The following is a 23,422-nucleotide window of genomic DNA, read 5'->3' as shown; positions in this document are numbered from 1 at the left end:
GATGGATAAGTTTCAGCAAAATCTAAAGGGGTCGGGTTCAAAAGTGGTCGATTTGGTATGGAATACCCTATTAAGTTCAATTATAGTGTAAATGAAATTAAATTAAAAAATAGCTTTTTTTGCATGTCAGTCTCTTAAATTCGAGCTTAAAATTTTGTTACAATAAATAAATTTATTTATTTCAAATATTATAAGAAGTCCTGCCGATAGTGTGAAAATGGATGAAATCGGAAGATAACCCCGCTCACTCTTCATAAAACGGTTCCGTTAAAAACTAAAGAGTAACAAATCAATAACTAAATATCCCAGAGACATTAAATTTTACCCCTGAGATGGTATATGAGCACTTTATAGGATCCGGTTTGACAGTTAGACAATGGGCGTGGCACCGCACTCTTTTTTGGTGAAATTCCATATCTCGGTACCCGACCCACCGATTTCGTATGTGTTCGGAATTTGGTATATGGCATTCTTCTCATATTCTCATGCCACACTGTGAAAATGGACAAAATCGGACAACAACTACGCCTACTTCCTATATAGAAAAATTTAAAATTTCGCTGGATTCTTTCACTTTCCAGTACACAAATCAAGAAGCAATTAGTATAATGGGATAAAACTTTGTAAGAATAATGCCTTTAGTGTATGTCATCTTATGACCGAAAACCGCTGAAATCCAGATACCGAATATTCGGACCCCATTACCTATAATTGACTTTTGATCGAAAATATTGATCAATGTGTGAGATATATAATTGAAATTAAGATATAATCCTTCTCTGACAATGATGTGTCTGTATGTCAAAAATGGTTGGAATCAGACCTATACATTCCTTAGCCTATATATACCTAATATATAAATATTTTCGAACTTACGGCTGACTTTTTCCAAATATATCGGCCAGTATGTGAGTTATGAGTGAGAGTGTGGCATTGCCACTAAATAACTAATATCAGGATTTTCGTGAATCCGGCTGACTTTACTCCATAGGATAGGTTTTTTAGTAAGTGACATGTTAGTAGTATGTGGTATTAGGAAAAATAGATGAAAACGGGTCGATACTACCCCAATTCCTATATACTACATACAGTATTTCACGGATAAATACGCCACGCTTAATTGCGGTTTTCGGTTTGATGACTTCGAAGTTGAGCAATTTCGAAGTTTCCACCTCCTTAAATCCCAATGTCCAGTAAAAGTTTTCTCGCATAAATGCTTTACAAAAATTGCACCAAATTGGCAGCGTAAAAAATTATTTTATATGCTCGCATGCTCACATGTGCTAATACTAAAAAATCAGCTGTTAATTTGACGCGATCATAAAATGACAAAATGTTCCTTAAGAAAAAAACTCACTTTGTATTTAAAACGAAAAATAAAAGTTATCACAGAAGAAAAAACCGTAGGAAAAGCTGAACTTTGAACCAATTTTTGGTCAAAAGGTGCCTTACTTTAAGGGAATTATTTCTGGAAAAATGTGTTCCGTTATCTTAATTAGTTCTTAATTTGTGTATGGTAAGTGAAATCATCGAATGGAATTTTAAATTGTGAATGAAATGAGAAGTAGGCGTTGTTGTAGTCCGATTTTGTTTATTTTCACACTGTAACAAATGAAAGTTAGAAAAATTATGAGTATTAAATTTAGTCGAAATCGGTTGGTCGGGTCGCGAGATATGGAATTTTATCAAAAAAGTGGGTGGTGCCACGCCCATTGTCCAATTTTCACACCGGGTCCTATAAAGAGCTCTCCTAGCACCTCGGGGGGTAAAATTTAATGTCTCTGGCGTAATTAGTCATAGAGTTATTGCGCTTTAAGTAGTTTCGAAAAGTACCGTTATATGGAGAGTGAGCGGGGTTATCCACCGATTTCATCCATTTTTACATTTAGATGGGCGTAATTGAACCACTGTCACGTCCACAAATCATCATTAACCGAAAGCCTGAAAAGTACCATAACTAAGCACTAAATTAATCTATGTGTATAAAAATGAACGTATGTCTGAATGTTCCGGGTAGGCTCCGAAACTGCTGTCCCAATTTCAATGAAACCTGTTAAGTTTGTTTGACCTGTAAAGTTTGGTGATAATCGGAGCACTTTTTTTTAACTGTCAAATATAGTTTTTATTTACTATGCTGATATTCTATTGTTTAATAACCCAAAAATTTCTGTTGACACATGCGTTGTGGATATATAAGTTAATGGTTGCCACCAGATGATTAATAACACGCTGTTTTGAATGGTGAAGTTGAACTCAACTTTCTTTATTAAACACATTTCTTTTATACAGAATTTGCTTATTTACTATAAACTTACGTATGTACGTATTCTTACTTACTAGTACTTATTTCTATATACTCTATGTAAGCAATAATTATAGCAAAACAGCAAACTTCAGTTTGGTCGAGAAACGGCTTACATTGCGGCGGCACGGCTTCCGTTCTGGTTTAGTGCCGACGAAATGTGCTGTTGTTGTAAATTTTGGAAATTAACTGTATTGAGCAATGATATTGTATATTTACAGAATATTGCTGAATTGAGTAATATCGGTATATTTTGCTAGCTTCGACAACTTTGTTGTTGTACATTTTGTTAGCTATGCTAACTGTGATAACTCCCCCCTTCTTAAGCATCAGCGTCTCGCTGATTAAGAATTATTGGCTACTGAAAGTTCTGGGTAATCTATTATTGGTGGGATAAGAAATGAATTTCTGGTTTTTGGTTTGAGTCTGATATAGTATAAAACTAATGATAGTGTTATTGCAACAAGAATTGCTAAGAAGCTTGAGCGAATTGAAATAATGTTTTTTGATGTTATTCGTTCTAGTTCATTTACATTATTTAAATGTAGTTTATGTAAATAGTTTAAGTCTAATTTAATTTCATTTTCCGTTAGGTTATTCTGAAGTATTGCGGGTAAGATTTGGTAGGAACTTGTTTGCCAGTTTGTTTAACTAACGTTATTCAAAGTTATAGTTTCGTTAAAGAAGTTTATGAGAAAAGTACCATTTAGTTTAAAAGTGTATTATTATAAGTAATATTTCCAATAAAATTTGAAAGAAATATTGTTCCTTCACTAATTAATTCAATTATAGCTTGGTTTACATATTGGTAATCGCAAAGCGCTTTTTCTCCGCTAAGGATCTGTGAAATGCAATGGGTTTTGTTTATTTTTTTATGTTGGTTTCTCTTGCATATAGTAGTATCATCTACTTCAATTCAATTTACAAGTATGCCATATTTGTCGTTTTGGGATATGAAAAGATTGGTGAATTCTAAGTATACTCGTTTTATGATAATTTTATTGTAAAGGGTATCTTCGGTTTTTGGAAGTGAAATTACGTATAAAAGAAGTGAGTCTTTAATAACACTGTGATAGTCAAAAAAAAAGACTAAGCCAAATTCGACGGTTTCCCCCTATTTCGGGTCCTACGAATCGAACTGGATCATTACTTTTTTGAGTTACAATCATGGTTTCATACAAAAATTTTTGTTGAAGTTGTTCATCAAAGTGGCCCATTGTAAGAGAACGGCACATTTTTCTTCGGTCTCTAACTTTTTTAATGTTGACTTTTTTGGTAAACTTTCATTGGCAAAGCTTCTCAGAATAAGTCCGTCTTTAAGTTCTTAGATGACTGTAAACCCCAAAATCAATGTTTTTTGTTGTTCCTTATAGCCAATATCTCGAAAAAACTGAAATTTAATCCATTTTTCTTAAAGTTTTTTCTCTCACGTTTCGTCAATATTTTAATTTACCCTTTGATACTTATACATTAAGTGACATCTTGTAATAGTAAGAAACTTAAGCAAAGACAACGTTCTGAGCAAACTAACCATCAGATAAAAAACTTAACAAAATTTGTATTTTTTAAAAAAGCTACACTCACTATGTTTGTGTGCTGTTTTATTTTTTTGTATCTTATAAGTCTTATCAATAAGTATCATAAATTTGTACGCAATATTTAAATGAAATTTAATAAGACTCATCTATCAATGTCCAACACAAATCAGCAAGCAACGAGTCAAGCTTTTAACCACTGCACTGATAAGAAATAACAACAAGTAACGTTTGAAAGAAACGAGTCAAATTTTAAGCATAGATTGCAGTAGTTAATTTGACTTTGACTTCGCGGAAAGAACATTGTTTTAGTGCCTTGTATATTAAGAAAATAAATTAAAATGAATAAGTGTCCAATTGGCCTATCGTTGTTCTGCTACGTATGTGGAAAATTTACAAGCCCTCGGAGTAGACGCAAAATATCTTCGGAAACTGCTGGCATCTACGAGGAATATTTCGATTTGCCTGTTATAAGAGACGTAGATTGGGTGCCAAATACCATTTGCACGCAATGCAACAACAACCTGCATAACTCGTCAAAAAGACTGTGATGGGGTTCGGCATCCCAATGATTTGGATAGATCCACAAGGGCATCATACTGGTAACTGCTACGCATGCAAGAACAAATTTGCAAGACTCAACAAAAAAACACAGTTTACAAAAGTGTTCAATCTGCACAGCTACCAGTATCTCACTCAGAAAATGTTCGGATACCAAAAAAAAAAATAATAATAAAAGAAGGTATTTTAAGTATTTTAATAGAACGAATGTTATGTTGATACATTATTTTCAGGTGTTCTCAATGGCCCCGATATAAGAAGACTTATGAAGAACGCAAAATTCGGAGAACTTCTAAGGCCAAATGAAAAAATTAGGAGTGCACCGGTCTGAAGATTGGAAAAAATATGTGGATGACATGGTAGACGCTTTTGAAGAAATAGGTGTGAATATGTCCTTAAAAATTCATTTCCTTCACCATCACAAGGACCATTTTGAGCAGCAAGTTCCGACTGAATCCGATGAGCATGGAGAAAGATTTCACCAAGTCGCCGCCCCCCTTGAGCATTGGTACAGCGGCAAAAAGCTTGACTCGTTGCTTGCAGATTTGTGTTGGACATTGATAGATGAGTCTTATTAAATTTAATTTAAATGTTGTGTACAAATTTATGATACTTATGGATAACACTTATAAGATACAAAAAAAATAAAACAGCACACAAACATAGTGAGTGTAGCTTTTTTAAAAAATACAAATTTTGTTAAGATTTTTTTCTAATGGTTAGTTTGCTCAGAACGTTGTCTTTGCTTAAGTTTCTTACTATTACAAGATGTCACTTAATGTATAAGTATCAAAGGGTAAATTAAAATATTGACGAAACGTGAGAGTAAAAACCTTAAAAAAAATGGATTAAATTTCAGTTTTTTCGACATATTGGCTGTAAGGAACAACAAAAAACATTGATTTTGGGGTTTACAGTCATCTAAGAACTTAAAGACGGACTTATTCTGAGAAGCTTTGCCAAAGAAAGTTTACCAAAAAAGTCAACATTAAAAAAGTTAGAGACCGAAGAAAAATGTGCCTTTCTCTTACAATGGGCCACTTTGATGAAAAATTTCAACAAAAATTTTTGTATGAAACAATGACAATTGACGTCACTCAGGGCGTTGATTTGGCGGGATCTTGTTTCAGTTGCCCACTTTATAAGTATTTTTAATTTGATTTGTCAAACACTTAGCTTTATTGTTTAACAAATCTTAAGATATGTCACGACACTTGACGCGCTCTTTTGTTTTTGCGGCGTTTTTACGTACACTTGTAATTAAATTTCCGAACAAGGTTTTAAATACTGTTTTTAATGATTTATGTCAAACTCGACTGAACTTTCTATAAAAATTAAATTCCGTCGTTTATCCTTCTGGATAATGATATTTGTGCGTACACTTGTAATTAAATTTCCGAACAAGATTCAAATACTGTTTTTAATGACTTATGTCGAACTCGACTGAACTTTCTATAAAAATTAAATTCCGTCGTTTATCCTTCTGGATAATGATATTTGTGCGTACAGATTCACTTTAATACTTTTGGTGTAGGCAACTTCAAGTTTTTTAAAGTTCTCGGGCGCCAGTTAATGGTTGCCACCAGATGATTAATAACCCGCTGTTTTGAATGGTGAAGTTGAACTCAACTTTCTTTATTAAACACATTTCTTTTCTACAGAATTTGCTTATTTACTATAAACTTACATACATATGTACGAATTCTTACTTACTAGTACTTATTTCTATATACTCTGTAAGCAATAATTATAGCAAAACAGCACTTCAGTTTGGTCGAGAAACGGCTTACATTGCGGCGGCACGGCTTCCGTTCTAGTTTAGTGCCAACGAAATGTGCAGTTGTTGTAAATTTTGGAAATTAACTTTATTGAGCAATGATATTGTATATTTACAGAATATTGCTGAATTGAGTAATATCGGTATATTTTGCTAGCTGCGACAGCTTTGTTGTTGTACATTTTGTTAGCTATGCTAGCTGTGATAACTTATATCTCAATATGAAACATATTTAAGTACAATGGATTATATTGAAGTATATTAAAGTAAATAATTAAGGATTTTTAGGAATTTCAGGTAAGTTGTAACGCCGCGAATGTATCCGTTTACTGATGCGTTTTCAATTGATTGTTACAACGAAAAATTATATTTTTCTTCACCAATCATGTTTCTTCACAAAACCATTGTAATAAATAAAAAATGGCACCCAAAAAAGAAAGTATTGGTAAAAAAACCTCCAAATCAAATCAAATTCAATTGAAACTTCCCGGCGAAGAAATCAATTGTAAGTCAACTGACACGGTAAAGCACGAAGAACAAGCTGTAAATTATCCAGTTGAATTTTTAAACTCATTGAAGCCATCTAGAATGCCGCCACACACACTAAAATTGAAAATTGGATCACCCATAATGCTCATTCGCAATTTAAACGCACCTAGGTTATGCGGCGGAACCAGATTAACAATTAAAAAAATTCACTGAATTTAGTCGAAGCCACAATCATCAGTGGTAAATTCAAAGGCGAAGACGTACTGATTCGACGAATACCGATGATTTCCAACGATTTACCGTTAGAGTTTAAGCGGCTACAATTTCCTGTGCATAAGGTCAATCGTTGATTATCGCCGGTTTAAATTTGGAGAATTCGTGTTTTTCACACGGCCAATTGTATGTGGCTTGCTCCCGAGTTGGCACATCTAAAAACTAATACTTACGTTTATACTCCAAATGAAAAAACGAAAAATGTAGTCTATCCACTGGCCTTAAAGTGAGTTTTACCAAACTGATGAGTCTGCTGTGTGAAATGGACATCACTCATATTGTATATATTTATTATTAATAGCTTTTTGTTCTATTAATTCAATGTATCTTTTCTTTTTTATTCATATATTGAAACAAAAAACTTATTTGTCTATCTGATGAAATCATTTTAACTGGTTTTAAATAACTATCAAAGTAATTTGTCTTACACAAATAACATTTTATGTTTTATTTTATTTTTTCAAAAATTTATTTTGGGAGAAATCTCTACTTTTATATTAAAATTCAATTTTATTAGTGCCTTATTTTACTCAATATTTTATATCCACATATGTGTTACCATGTTAAAAATAATGAAAACTATTTTAAAAGATTACGTTGAGGAAACCGAATATAACATCTCAATATCATGCACAACATCTATAAAATTTTGTATTCACAATAAAATAAATAGAGAATCTATTGGCACGGCTATTAAATGTTCCAAGAGTAAGTTAGGAGCATTAGGAGAAGTGAGAGTGAAAAATCAATCCATTTTACAATTTGAATGCTTTTTCATTTTTCGCTAAGAAAATAAAAAAACTTCAAAAGTTGGAGTGCTTTACCCTGTTTTTTTTTAATTTCATGAACATCAGGTCATTATAATTATTCCTTATTTGTAATTAACATTAATAGTTTAAAAATACCTATTGTTTCATAAGTATTCACTAATGTCCAAGCCCAAGCCATGCGTCATACTTTCAATTCGAGCATTAACTTGAGCCCGATGTGCTTTTGTATCAATGATAAGAACAATATTCTATTTACTAACATGTATGCATATGTGTGTAGGTAATAATCTTCACCCGCTCGTAAAGAGAATAGAGAAAATTAAAATGAAGATAATTGAATAATTTAATATATGTAATTAAGACATAAACTAAATATTTCATGTTGTAATTTTTTGTATCAATGATAAGAACACTATATTCTATTTATAAGTTTAAACATATCTCCAAACCACTGAATATGCATATGGGTGTAGGTATTAATATAATCTTCACCTTGTGCTCGATAAAAGAGAATAGTGAGAAAATTAATATGAAAATAATTGAATAATTTAATATATGTAATTAAGAGATAAACTAAATATTTCATGTTGTAATTTTATTGTAAAATAAAGCAAAATCTGGCGTGGCGAAGCGGGCTGGGTACGCTAGTACTATACATATAAAACTGTAATAAGTTTAATGCACATATCTCCAAACCACTGAAGCTACAACAATTCGTCGTATATCTCGTACAGCTTATCGTTCCATCGACTGCGGTATTTGCCTTTGCTAATACGCAAAGGACCATAAATCTTGCGGAAACCTTTCTTTCGAAAACTCGTCAACTCATCACATGATTTCATTGCCCATGTCTCCGCACCATAAGCAGTGACTTATAGAGTTTGGTCTTTGTTCGTCGAGGGAGGACTTTACTTTTCAAATGCCTACTCAGCCCAAAGTTGCACCTGCTCGCAAGAGCTTTCTGCGGGGGATTTCTAGGCTTACATTATTGTTGCTGTTAATGCTGGTTCCAGGATAGACGAAATTCTCTACAACATCGAAGTTATGACTGTCAACTGTGCCGTGGGTGCTTAGTAACCAGTGCGGCTGTTTGTTTGATGACATGAGATATTTCGTCCTGTCACAACCAGACCCATACGCTTCGCTTCCTTTTCTAGTTTCGAGAAAGCAGAACCAACGGCGCGGTTGTTCAGCCCAATGTATCAATATCATCGGCGTACACCAGCAGCTGTAGTTTCAATACAATACGTTCTCCAATTAGCTCTGCACTCATATTATATTCTCCAGCAATAGATTGATAAAATTACACGATCCGGAGTCTTTGTCAGAAACCTCGTTTGAGGAAGCTCTTATTGTTGCCCAGCGTCAGCCTGCACAACCGTATTAGCTTTGCGGTGATGCCAAGCTCAGACATAGCGGCATAGAAGCAGTTCCTTTTAGTGCTGTCGAAGATAGCTTTACCATCGAGGTGGTATTTTACAAAACTTGTCGCATTGCGAAAATCTGGTCGATAGGAGATTCTCCAGGTCTAAAGGCACAGTGATAATGTTCAATCAGTTTGTTGACGGTTCAGTTGTTAAATCAATACACTCAATAACACATTATATGCGATATTAAGGAGGATTATCCTACAATAATTGGCGCAGATTGTGGGGTCACTGATTTTATGGATTGGGCAGAGCACAATTAGGTTCCAATCGTCGGGCATGCCTTTTAATGTAATAAATTATTATATCTTAATGTTATCCAGATATAGTATGAATATTTTAAAACTTCGAAATACTAGGGCAATTCAGAATCTTGTGCATCTGAGTTTGCAAAGTTATGCAATTGCAAATATTTACTATCAACAATGAACGTCTTTTTTGTGGTTTCTGTGCAACCCTTGCAAATACCATTAATTCACAGCCGATCGGTGAAGAAAAACATTGTTTTTTCGCACAAATTGGAAAATATGCCGAAAAAAAGTTTTACGGAAAAATTAACTAATGCTTTATTTAATGAAGCTGCTGAAGAAATTATGGAGAATGAAGGTAGGAAATATTTTATCCAGTATACTCTGGATTTCTTTCGCTCCACTTTTTATTCGGCTTTTCGTGTTTTAGCCTTATTTTATTCAAACTGGTTTGCTACATTTCTTCTCTTTGTTTACAATATTTTTATTTTTGACAGCACCTGATAATTTGCAAACCATTGTTGCAAATAATTTAATGGCGTTTTAGTGTTGCTTATTTGCAAGGGTGTATCAGATTCTGAATTGCCCTACTGTAATTTTAATCCAATCAGCGCATTATGCCTTCCAAGCTGCTGTTTTGGGTCTTGTAGAAATTATTTTTTTCCAGTAAATACATGTTAAAAAATATAATGGAGTTGTAATGTAAGTATATGGATTTGTTTTTCCTTCAACTACCGGTGACTAGCGACAATCAAACAACCTTTAAGGTTGCAATTGTGTACTCGGGATTCAATCGCAGTGCTAATGTGCATTTTTGGGTTACTGACCAATTTAATATCTCCGACTAAGGACACACGTTTATTCTCTTTGGGTAAACCAATTTAAAATAATTTTCTTGCCGATTGCGACATAAACTTCTTAACTAGTTAACGTGTCTGCCGTACTGTTCTTTTGTGTTGTAACTTATACGTAAGTGGTCTTCGGGTTATATCCACCCCTAAGTGCACTGCTAGTCATCCAGAACTGCAGTTTGTTTCTGTTCTGGATGTACTTAGGATGCCACCTCGCCATTTAAAGCGATTTTTGATTCCAGATAAAACTGGTTTTTCTATTATAAATAAAATGTCCCAAAATTTATCTATATCTGTTTACTTAATACGATTTGTCTTTTCTTACAGGTTTTCCAAACATCAAACAAATATGCTGGTCTTAACGACGAGGTATCGGAATAAACGCCTTAATTATACCTTTTCGTATATGAACTTTTTATAATTTAAAGTAATAAAATGCATTTATGGATGTATGCTTTTTCGTTATTATTGTTAATTAATAGTAATTCACTGTTAGCTTTATAAAATGACTATCAGTCGAATTTTTAAGTTTCTGAACTTCGAGTTTTCTCTATACACGACATGAAAATCTGCGCCTTGAATGAATTAATGAGAGGTGACATAAAACCTTACTTATTTATAGTCTATAACTAAAAATCCGAACGCAGGATTGTTCTTAAAGGGTTTTTTCATAATAATGTTGTTTAAAAGTTAATATAATTAATATATTGTCATTGCCAAACAAACTAATAAACGTCTCTATGCATTTCATAATATAAAAGTAAATATCATATCTTTAGGATTGGAAATTTTAATGGCGGAATTATGTGCCAAAACCAGTTTAATTCTCTTGCTTCAGGTGGATCTGACTATAATTATTCGCCTATTGGTTGTTTGTAACAACGAAAATTAGTAGAGATACGTATGAATTGGCTGCAATTAAGGTAGCAGAAGCAGTGCTATGAAGTACAGCTCCATTCTGACATTGCTTAAGGAGTGTCTAACCTTAATAGCAATATCATAAAGTTACGTTGAAATCAGACTGGTTTAGGTGCTTGGTCATAGTAGAAGTGCTGGAAACTGCAAATCAAATGATCTCACAATGAAAGCAACTTACACCAATTAGCTGAAATTGATATTTGCTAGCTCAAAAAATATACGGTAGCCACAAGGCGTTTTGTTGATATGCGACGGTCATTTTATCATAACGAACAAAATACAGATAGAAGCGCTGTGAAAAAACTTGCAAATGAACTCAATGGCTACTCTAGGTATACCAAATTCTTTAGATTTTTTATATAATTGTAACTCATTTCCAATTTACTCCGCAATGAATGCTTTAAATCTTTTATATCCCGTGCTTCTTCCTAATTAAACGTGTGTATCTTTCCCAACATCGGAAACGCCTTTTTGCTCCCTGTTGCAGATAAATTGGAAAGCATTTCAAATATAACCTGAACAGCAAGTCGGACAATTATTCAAAACTGAGCATAAGGCGTAAAAATCACCTCAATGCCAATAACTAGTCTTCCTATTCTGACACATAGAAAATTAGGAAAGATTGTCCCTCGGGTCAAGGCAAATCCTGGTGTAACTGCTAACAAAGTAATCCTTAATGGTAAGCAACTATTATAAAAGGCTATAAGCGATTCCACTGCCAGAAGAATTTTAAAGAAATTCGGGTATCAGCGACGCATTGCTAGTAATAAACCACATATCAGTTTGGGTAATCGTCAAAAATATATCGCTTTCACAAATAAATATTTAAATATGTCACTAGAGCTTTGAAACAAAGTTTTAGTTTTTGACAAGGCTAAGTTTAGTATATTTGGTATAAAAAGATAGATAATCTTGTGAAGAAGATCCAGTACAGCGCTCAACAAGCGCTCCTATTAAACATCTTGGTATAGGTATGTTGATGAAGGAAAGGGCTGGTGGGTTATATATTCTATGTACAATTGGCAAACGGCTTTCTTGCTTTTTCAGAGCTTGTGCAGGGGCGAACACTAGGTTTGTGTGAAAGTGGCATGGAAATAAAAGAAATTTGTAAAGTACTTAAAAGAACTCGTTTTTATAGTAAAATCCATCCTTGTAAAGCTTTAATTTATAGATTTTTCGGTTTCAACAGTACAACGACTCCAAACATTCAGCGGAAATTGTGGTTTCTTCATAACGTCCTAATAATTGACCGACCTGATGCTCAAGTTCTACCAACGGTGTTTACTATTTGGTGTTTATTTCGGACTTTTGTTGTGCAATTGATAATTATTTGTCTTTCACCAATTTCTGAATTTATTTTACAATAAAAACGAGTTTTTTTTAAGTACTGTACAAATTTCTTTTATTTCCATGCCGCTTTTACACACCTAGTGTTCGCCCCTGCACAAGCCCTGAAATACTTGTTCACGCTTCGAAAACATCGAATTTCATCAAAATAAAGCCAAAAAACTGGTTCATCGACTTAGTGGGTCGAAATATCCGGAAATAATACTAGAGAATGAGTGGGGAGAATGCCTCGACGTCTAACAACAATAATTGCAACAATTATTAAAACTATTGTAATTACTTTTGATTTATATAAATAATCATTGGTGTACGTAAACTTTTTTTGATATGAATTAGGCGCATTTTAAGCTTTACCCTGTTTTTATACCCTGAACAGGGTATATTAAGTTTGTCACGAAGTTTGTGAGACCCTATAAAGTATATATATAAATGATCAGTATGTCGAGCTGAGTCGATATAGCCATGTTCGTCTGTCTGTCTGTCTGTCTGTCCGTCTGTCTGTATATATACGAACTAGTCTCTCAGTTTTTAAGATATCGTTTTGAAATTTTGCAAACGTCATTTTCTCCTCAAGAAGCTGCTCATTTGTCGGAACGGCCGCTGTCATACAAACTGAACGATCGGAATCAAATGCTTGTATGGAAAACTTTCAATTTCGTATTCACGAAATTGAAAGTTTTCCATACAAGCATTTGATTCCGAAAACTTTCAATTTCGTATTCACGAAATTTGATATATGTTATAAGAACATCAGAAATTGTTCATTATAATTATTACAAACTGAACGATTATTTGTGACAAAATTATTGACGAAATTTGATATATGTTATTTTTTAAGGCAACAAAATCTCTAAAAAACTTGTTTAGAACCTATTGTTTCAAATAAGTATTCACTAATGTCGTTAATTCACATTTACCATCCCCAAGCCATGTGTCATACTTTTAATTCTGGCATTAACTTGAGCCCGATATGCTTTTGTATCAATGATAAGAACAATATTCTATTTACTAACATGTATGCATATGGGTGTAGGTAATAATCTTCACCCGCTCGAAAAGAGAATAGAGAAAATTAATATGAAAATAATTGAATAATTTAATATAATTAAGAGATAAACTAAATATTTCATGTTGTAATTTTATTGTAAAATAAAGCAAAATCTGGCGTGGCGAAGCGGGCTGGGTACGCTAGTACTATACATATAAAACTGTAATAAGTTTAATGCACATATCTCCAAACCACTGAAGCTACAACAATTCGTCGTATATCTCGTACAGCTTATCGTTCCATCGACTGCTGTATTTGCCGTTGCCAATACGCAAAGGACCATAAATCTTGCGGAAACCTTTCTTTCGAAAACTCGTCAACTCATCACATGATTTCATTGCCCATGTCTCCGCACCATAAGCAGTGACTTATAGAGTTTGGTCTTTGTTCGTCGAGGGAGGACTTTACTTTTCAAATGCCTACTCAGTCCAAAGTTGCACCTGCTCGCAAGAGCTTTCTGCGGGGGATTTCTAGGCTTACATTATTGTTGCTGTTAATGCTGGTTCCAGGATAGACGAAATTCTCTACAACATCGAAGTTATGACTGTCAACTGTGCCGTGGGTGCTTAGTAACCAGTGCGGCTGTTTGTTTGATGACATGAGATATTTCGTCCTGTCACAACCAGACCCATACGCTTCGCTTCCTTTTCTAGTTTCGAGAAAGCAGAACCAACGGCGCGGTTGTTCAGCCCAATGTATCAATATCATCGGCGTACACCAGCAGCTGTAGTTTCAATACAATACGTTCTCCAATTAGCTCTGCACTCATATTATATTCTCCAGCAATAGATTGATAAAATTACACGATCCGGAGTCTTTGTCAGAAACCTCGTTTGAGGAAGCTCTTATTGTTGCCCAGCGTCAGCCTGCACAACCGTATTAGCTTTGCGGTGATGCCAAGCTCAGACATAGCGGCATAGAAGCAGTTCCTTTTAGTGCTGTCGAAGATAGCTTTACCATCGAGGTGGTATTTTACAAAACTTGTCGCATTGCGAAAATCTGGTCGATAGGAGATTCTCCAGGTCTAAAGGCACAGTGATAATGTTCAATCAGTCAGTTTGTTGACGGTTCAGTTGTTAAATCAATACACTCAATAACACATTATATGCGATATTAAGGAGGATTATCCTACAATAATTGGCGCAGATTGTGGGGTCACTGATTTTATGGATTGGGCAGAGCACAATTAGGTTCCAATCGTCGGGCATGCCTTTTAATGTAATAAATTATTATATCTTAATGTTATCCAGATATAGTATGAATATTTTAAAACTTCGAAATACTAGGGCAATTCAGAATCTTGTGCATCTGAGTTTGCAAAGTTATGCAATTGCAAATATTTACTATCAACAATGAACGTCTTTTTTGTGGTTTCTGTGCAACCCTTGCAAATACCATTAATTCACAGCCGATCGGTGAAGAAAAACATTGTTTTTTCGCACAAATTGGAAAATATGCCGAAAAAAAGTTTTACGGAAAAATTAACTAATGCTTTATTTAATGAAGCTGCTGAAGAAATTATGGAGAATGAAGGTAGGAAATATTTTATCCAGTATACTCTGGATTTCTTTCGCTCCACTTTTTATTCGGCTTTTCGTGTTTTAGCCTTATTTTATTCAAACTGGTTTGCTACATTTCTTCTCTTTGTTTACAATATTTTTATTTTTGACAGCACCTGATAATTTGCAAACCATTGTTGCAAATAATTTAATGGCGTTTTAGTGTTGCTTATTTGCAAGGGTGTATCAGATTCTGAATTGCCCTACTGTAATTTTAATCCAATCAGCGCATTATGCCTTCCAAGCTGCTGTTTTGGGTCTTGTAGAAATTATTTTTTTCCAGTAAATACATGTTAAAAAATATAATGGAGTTGTAATGTAAGTATATGGATTTGTTTTTCCTTCAACTACCGGTGACTAGCGACAATCAAACAACCTTTAAGGTTGCAATTGTGTACTCGGGATTCAATCGCAGTGCTAATGTGCATTCTCGGGTTAATGAGCAATTTAATATCTCCGACTAAGGACACACGTTTATTCTCTTTGGGTAAACCAATTTAAAATAATTTTCTTGCCGATTGCGACATAAACTTCTTAACTAGTTAACGTGTCTGCCGTACTGTTCTTTTGTGTTGTAACTTATACGTAAGTGGTCTTCGGGTTATATCCACCCCTAAGTGCACTGCTAGTCATCCAGAACTGCAGTTTGTTTCTGTTCTGGATGTACTTAGGATGCCACCTCGCCATTTAAAGCGATTTTTGATTCCAGATAAAACTGGTTTTTCTATTATAAATAAAATATCCCAAAATTTATCTATATCTGTTTACTTAATACGATTTGTCTTTTCTTACAGGTTTTCCAAACATCAAACAAATATGCTGGTCTTAACGACGAGGTATCGGAATAAACGCCTTAATTATACCTTTTCGTATATGAACTTTTTATAATTTAAAGTAATAAAATGCATTTATGGATGTATGCTTTTTCGTTATTATTGTTAATTAATAGTAATTCACTGTTAGCTTTATAAAATGACTATCAGTCGAATTTTTAAGTTTCTGAACTTCGAGTTTTCTCTATACACGACATGAAAATCTGCGCCTTGAATGAATTAATGAGAGGTGACATAAAACCTTACTTATTTATAGTCTATAACTAAAAATCCGAACGCAGGATTGTTCTTAAAGGGTTTTTTCATAATAATGTTGTTTAAAAGTTAATATAATTAATATATTGTCATTGCCAAACAAACTAATAAACGTCTCTATGCATTTCATAATATAAAAGTAAATATCATATCTTTAGGATTGGAAATTTTAATGGCGGAATTATGTGCCAAAACCAGTTTAATTCTCTTGCTTCAGGTGGATCTGACTATAATTATTCGCCTATTGGTTGTTTGTAACAACGAAAATTAGTAGAGATACGTATGAATTGGCTGCAATTAAGGTAGCAGAAGCAGTGCTATGAAGTACAGCTCCATTCTGACATTGCTTAAGGAGTGTCTAACCTTAATAGCAATATCATAAAGTTACGTTGAAATCAGACTGGTTTAGGTGCTTGGTCATAGTAGAAGTGCTGGAAACTGCAAATCAAATGATCTCACAATGAAAGCAACTTACACCAATTAGCTGAAATTGATATTTGCCAGCTCAAAAAATATACGGTAGCCACAAGGCGTTTTGTTGATATGCGACGGTCATTTTATCATAACGAACAAAATACAGATAGAAGCGCTGTGAAAAAACTTGCAAATGAACTCAATGGCTACTCTAGGTATACCAAATTCTTTAGATTTTTTATATAATTGTAACTCATTTCCAATTTACTCCGCAATGAATGCTTTAAATCTTTTATATCCCGTGCTTCTTCCTAATTAAACGTGTGTATCTTTCCCAACATCGGAAACGTCTTTTTGCTTCCTGTTGCAGATAAATTGGAATTCCTGATACTATTATATGTAATGCCAATTTTTCGGAAAGCATTTCAAATATAACCTGAACAGCAAGTCGGACAATTATTCAAAACTGAGCATAAGGCGTAAAAATCACCTCAATGCCAATAACTAGTCTTCCTATTCTGACACATAGAAAATTAGGAAAGATTGTCCCTCGGGTCAAGGCAAATCCTGGTGTAACTGCTAACAAAGTAATCCTTAATGGTAAGCAACTACTATAAAAGGCTATAAGCGATTCCACTGCCAGAAGAATTTTAAAGAAATTCGGGTATCAGAGACGCATTGCTAGTAAAAAACCACATATCAGTTTGGGTAATCCTCAAAAATATATTGCTTTCACAAATAAATATTTAAATATGTCACTAGAGCTTTGAAACAAAGTTTTAGTTTTTGGCAAGGCTAAGTTTAATATATTTGGTATAAAAAGATAGATAATCTTGTGAAGAAGATCCAGTACAGCGCTCAACAAGCGCTCCTATTAAACATCTTGGTATAGGTATGTTGATGAAGGAAAGGGCTGGTGGGTTATATATTCTATGTACAATTGGCAAACGGCTTTCTTGCTTTTTCAGAGCTTGTGCAGGGGCGAACACTAGGTTTGTGTGAAAGTGGCATGGAAATAAAAGAAATTTGTAAAGTACTTAAAAAAACTCGTTTTTATAGTAAAATCAGTCCTTATAAAGCTTTAATTTATAGATTTTTCGGTTTCAACAGTACAACGACTCCAAACATTCAGCAAATTGTGGTTTCTTCATAACGTCCTAATAATTGACGGACCTGATGCTCAAGTTCTACCAACGGTGTTTACTATTTGGTGTTTAATTCAGACCTTTGTTGTGCAATTGATAATTATTTGTCTTTCACCAATTTCTGAATTTATTTTACAATAAAAACGAGTTTTTTTAAGTACTGTACAAATTTCTTTTATTTCCATGCCGCTTTTACTCATCGAATTTCATCAAAATAAAGCCAAAAAACTGGTTCATCGACTTAGTGGGTCGAAATATCCGGAAATAATACTAGAGAATGAGTGGGGAGAATGCCTCGACGTCTAACAACAATAATTGCAACAATTATTAAAACTATTGTAATTACTCGTGACGTTAGAGTGAAGGCTGACATCACCGCCGTCCACGAAATGCGATGAACGGGACAACGACTGAGGCGAGTACGTCCTTGTGGCATTTACTGCAGTGGCCATATAAAGGAGTGCAAATTTGGTGTGGGATTATTGGTCGGAAAGAGACTCCATCGCCGAGTACTCGCATTCACTTCGGTGGATGAACGTCTAGCCACAATCCGTATCAAAGCGAAGTTCTTCAACATATCGCTGATTTGCGAACACGCCCCGACGGAAGAAAAGGACGATGTGACCAAAGATGCCTTCTATGAGCGCTTGGAGCGCACCTATGACAATTGCCCACGCTACGATAGCAAAATCGTGCTTGAGGACTTTAACGCCAGGGTGGGCAAGAAATGTGTCTTTTTCACTATGGTCGCTAAATTCAGTCCCCACGTCGAAACATCTCCAAATGGATCGAGGCTGATCGACTTCGCCGGGCCCCGAAATATCTAGATTCTAGCATAAGGGAATTTATCAAGCCACCTGGCTGCCTCCGGATCGAAAAACCACCAACCCGATCGATCATGTTGTGATAGACGGAAGACATGTCCCCAGTGGTTTAGATGTGCGTACGCTCCGAGGTCCTAACATCGACTCGGACCACTACCAAGATTCGCACTCGCCTCTGTGCTGGCAAAAGCGTACGTCAACAAACACATGGAAGGTTCGACATCGAGAAACTATAATCACAACAGACAGCCGAACGATTTTCTACTCGACTGGCACTCCTGCCCTCTGAGACCACTCGTCAGCAACTCGGTATAAGAGAGAGAAAATATACGGCCTACCTCGCAACGTTACAATCGGAGCATGCTCTTGTAGAACTCAAGGAGGTGATCTAGTAATTGATGCCCAGAGCATAGTAAAATTATGGAGGGAACACTTCTCCAGCGTGCTGAATGGCAGTGAAATTATAACGCCAGAAGGTGAACCCGATTCCCCAATCGATGACGATGGAGCTGACGTTCCATTGCCCGGCCACGATGAAGTCGAATAGCAATTATCTGTCTGAAGAACAACAAAGCGGCGGGGGCCGATGGATTGCTGGTCGAGCTATTCAAAAACGGCTGCGAAGAACTGATAAGAAGCATGCATCAGCTTCTTTGTAAAATATGGTAGGACGAAAGCATGCCCAACGATTGGAATTTAAGTGTGGTCTGCCCAATCCACAAAAAGGGAGACCCGACAATCTACGCCAACTACCGTGAGATAAGCTTCCTCAACATCCCGTATAAATTTCTTTCGAGCGTATTTTGTGAAAAATTGAAGCCCAAAGTCAACAGACTGATTGGACCTTATCGGTGTGGTTTTAGACATGTAAATCAACAACCGACCAGATATTCAACATGAGTCAAATCTTGGAAAAGACCCGTGAAGAGAATCGACACACACCACATTTTCGTCGATTTTAAAGCTGCTTTCGACCGCACGGAAAGTAGCTGCCTTTATTTCGGAATGTCTGAATTTGGTATCCCGGCAAAACTAATACGGCTGTGTAAACTGACGCTGAGTAACACCAAAGCTCCGTTAGGATAGGGAAGGACCTCTCCGAGCCGTTCGATACCAAACGAGGTTTCAGACAAGGCGACTGCCTTTCGTGCGACTTCTTCACTTATACTTTTGGAGAAAATAATTCGAGCTGCAAAACTTAATCGAACAGGTAAAATCTTTTATAAAAGTGTACAGCTACTGGCGTATGCTGTTGATATTGATATCATTGGCCTTAACAACCGCGCTTTCTCCTGAATGGGCAGCGAAGCAAATGGATATGGTAGTGAGCGAGTGCAAAACGAAATATCTCCTGCCGTCAAACAAACAGTCGTCGCACTAGCGACTAGGTACCCACGTCACTGTTGACAGTCATAACTCCGAAGTTGTTGGTACTTCGTCTATCTTGGAACCAGAATCAACACCAACAACAATGCCAGCCTCGAAATCCAACGCAGTATATCTCTTGCCTACCGGTGCTACTTCGGATTAAGTAGGCAATTGAGAAGTAAAGTCCTCTCTCCACCAACAAACACCAAACTCTACAAGTTACTCATTATTCCCGCCCTGCTCTATGGTGTATGCCTTAGGAGTTTTCGGGAGAAAGGTTCTGCGAAAGATTTATGGTCCTTTGCACATTGGTCACGACGAATATCACATTCGATTGAACGATTGTATGCGCTGCGCTGGCTAGATCATGTCGTACGTATGGACGAAAATACTCCAGCTCTGAAAGAATTCGACGCAATACACGCCGGAGGAAGCAGAGGAAGAGGAAGACCTCCTCTCCGTTGGAAAGACTAGGAGGAGAAGTTCCGTCCATACGTCTGTGCAAGCGGTACCTTAGGTAAAAATTGAGAAAAAATCGTAATGAAACTTTGTGCACGTGTTTCCTTCTGAAAAAAGTGAGGACTTCTATCACGTCCACAAAACGCCATTAAAGAAAAACTTATAAATTACCATAACTTAGCACTAAGTTAGATATAGAGCTGTAATATGGCACAGTGGATCGTAGTAGCAAGGGGCACCTTTAGGTGGAAAATTCTAAAAAAATTAGCGTGATCCCGCCTTCTAATTAGTATAATGTACATATCTCCTAAACCTCTTAAGCTAGAATAACTAAATTTACTCAGAACAAATTTCTTAAGCATTCTTAACGACACTGGAAAAATAGATGATATTCAAAAGTTGCCTAAATCGGATCAAAAATATTCAAGCCTACAGATACCGAATATATGCATCAAAATTCTTTCAGCAAACTTTTTATCGAAAATATCGGAGAGAATCCGATTCTAATAATAGGCTTGTACATATGTCGAAAAATGGGTTGAATAGGATCAATAATTCCTCAGCCTCCATATACCTAATAGGAAGATTTGACTTTATACCATATGTGAGTTATCTCAATCTAATTGAGGAAGCGTGTTGGAGCCCCCGACTCAATATAACTAACAAATCAAGCGTGGGAGCAAGGTAAAATTCTGAAGTTCGGATTCAAAATGTTAAAATTTCACATTCATCTGTTAGAATTTTAACTTTCCTACTGTCAAACCGCTGTTTTATAAAAGTAAACAAAGCGAATAAAAATAAGTTGCTTTCAAAATTCAATAATTTTGATAAAAATCTAATAAAGAGGAACTCAAAAGCAGCTGCAACATTACATAATACTGCTTGCAGTATCACGAGTTGCAACGTGGGATGTTACCTCCGATAGTGCTTGGCACTTTTCTAATTTTCAGATAACAAGATATCTTATAAGATAGGTTATTACGTACTACATTTACATTATAATAAAGTAACTTAATTATTTAAACATTAATATCTTTCTATTAATAATAAAGAAAAGTTTATCCAAGATATTAGTGAAAATCAAATATTTGCGAATTAGTTTAAAACAATTGAGTGCCAAATTTAGTGGGAATCCCACAGCACTATTTATTTTGTTTCTATCACGCCGATATAAAAAATTTGGATATTATCCATAGAAACTTGTAAACTCTTAAACACAGGGCTGCCAGCCTCAATATTTTTTAGTAATTAAAAAAACTGCAATATATTTGAATTATTCTTAAATTAACTCAAAATTACAATCGTATACAATTATTTATAAAAAGGTAGACTATTTTTAATAGTTGGAATTTAGTTTTGACTTCTACATTATGAAAAATTATAACTGAAAAGCTAGATGTGAGCAAAACCATTTATACAAATTAAGCAATGGCAACATTGCTCAAATGGGATCAGTGAAGAACAACAATAATTACGTTATTCCGTTCTACTTTATACTTTGCTTTCAGTATTCATCTTGTATAGTCGTATAAGTGCATACCCTCTGATTTGCATGATCACACAGTAGATGGCGTAGCTTGTGTACAAAAAACACAGTGTATATGAAACAATTTTTTTATTCTGACTCCAGGCTCTTCCCTCTAGAGGAAATAGGAATGCTTTGGCTGCCTTTAGCCCCAACCCCTAAAGAAAAAAACTTTTGAAGTTTTCTAGAACTACCTTAAATTAAAAAAAGATTGATTAAGTTTGTTTTAATCTCTGCAGACAATGAGGATTAGAGACCATTTCCTAAACCCCATGAGGTGCAAAAGTTGCCATCTTCAAGGCAGCGCAACTAAACGCAGCAACAACAACCCAGCCTGCACCTCATGCAATTTCCCACCTCATCTCCTCTGGCCATACAACCGTACTATACAAAGAACAATTACCCCCACATCCGCAAACACACGACCGCTCATCATCTAGCAAACAAGGAGTTGCTACATTAATAAAAAAGACATCACACAAACTTCTCCTTACTCGTTTTAATATTAATAGCAGTATAAGTTTTACTGAATTTAAATTAACCATCCTGGCAGTATGTACTCCACCACTTGAAGTTCGGAAAGCCCGAATTCCTCTTGGATAATAGCGCCCATACACGAGCACACAAGTGCGTTCGATCGGTATGAATTCGTTTGCCCATACACGACACACAAATCCATTTTGCGTTCGTTCTTCACAGAGTTAACATGTGCGACAGGCAAGCGGAACATTTCTTGGAATTTATTTCTAATGTAGCATTTTTATCTATTTCATGTACTTCGTTAATAAGTTATTCCAACTTTTATTTTTCTTACACTATGTATATGTATGAGCGCTTAGGCAAAAAGCGAAAACTTTGAAGCGTGATTTCTCGGTTTTTTATTTTTTCGATTATTCTTAATTGGCGGGCAGGATAGAAAAAAAACTAAACGTCGTATGGAATTAGGGCAAAGTTTAATATCATTGACATAAAATTATCTTATACTTAAACTAAAAAAAATATTAAGAAAAGTCAAGTTTTAATATATTTTTAAACAGCATAAAGTAAAATTCTTTTGATAAAAAGCCACTATTTATTCAATTTTTAATAAAATTTTAAATTTTACACTTTCTTTTGGAATTTTCTTAGTTTAACTAGAAGATAAATTAATAAAAAATATGAATCTCTTTGAATTTTTTGTTTCCGATAGAAATTGCGACCTGCATCCTGCCCGCCGTCCGAAAAATGTACATGCGAGATGCATCGGGCAATTGCCTCCCAAAGGCAGAATATCAAAGATTTCGTATCAAAAAACTTTGTGAAAGATGTTCAAATATATAACTATAAAGCCTAGAAATTTCGCTTGAATCAATTATTTCTTTCCCTCCCAAAAAAATTCTCAAAAAAATCGATTTTTTGCAGCCTCGAAAGCAGGCTCTCCCCTTAACACTTGCCATTGTCCGCGATCTTCACTGTTCGGCGACACGAGAGAAATGAGATTTTGTGCGCCGACAA

General features: G+C 35.1%; 1 protein-coding gene across 3 annotated transcripts in view; it reads left to right on the top strand.

Annotated features, from left to right (window-relative positions):
* LOC126764062 (eukaryotic translation initiation factor 4B-like) overlaps positions 1-16,024 on the top strand; it is a 112,311-nt gene extending 96,287 nt beyond the window's left edge. For 2 of the 3 annotated variants that reach the window (XM_050481820.1, XM_050481818.1), the window contains exons 5-6: positions 10,561-10,602; positions 15,900-16,024. In XM_050481820.1, coding sequence (XP_050337777.1) covers positions 10,561-10,602; positions 15,900-15,953 — 96 coding nt within the window. In that variant the 3' untranslated portion in view covers positions 15,954-16,024. The remainder of the gene's footprint in view (positions 1-10,560; positions 10,603-15,899) is intronic. The other variant, XM_050481821.1, reaches the window with a different exon arrangement.
* Positions 16,025-23,422: the final 7,398 nt, after the last annotated feature.

This window comes from Bactrocera neohumeralis, unplaced genomic scaffold (assembly GCF_024586455.1).
Source record: "Bactrocera neohumeralis isolate Rockhampton unplaced genomic scaffold, APGP_CSIRO_Bneo_wtdbg2-racon-allhic-juicebox.fasta_v2 cluster09, whole genome shotgun sequence".
NCBI classification, from domain to species: Eukaryota; Metazoa; Arthropoda; class Insecta; order Diptera; family Tephritidae; genus Bactrocera; species Bactrocera neohumeralis.
This window is presented reverse-complemented; position numbering and strand designations above follow the sequence as displayed.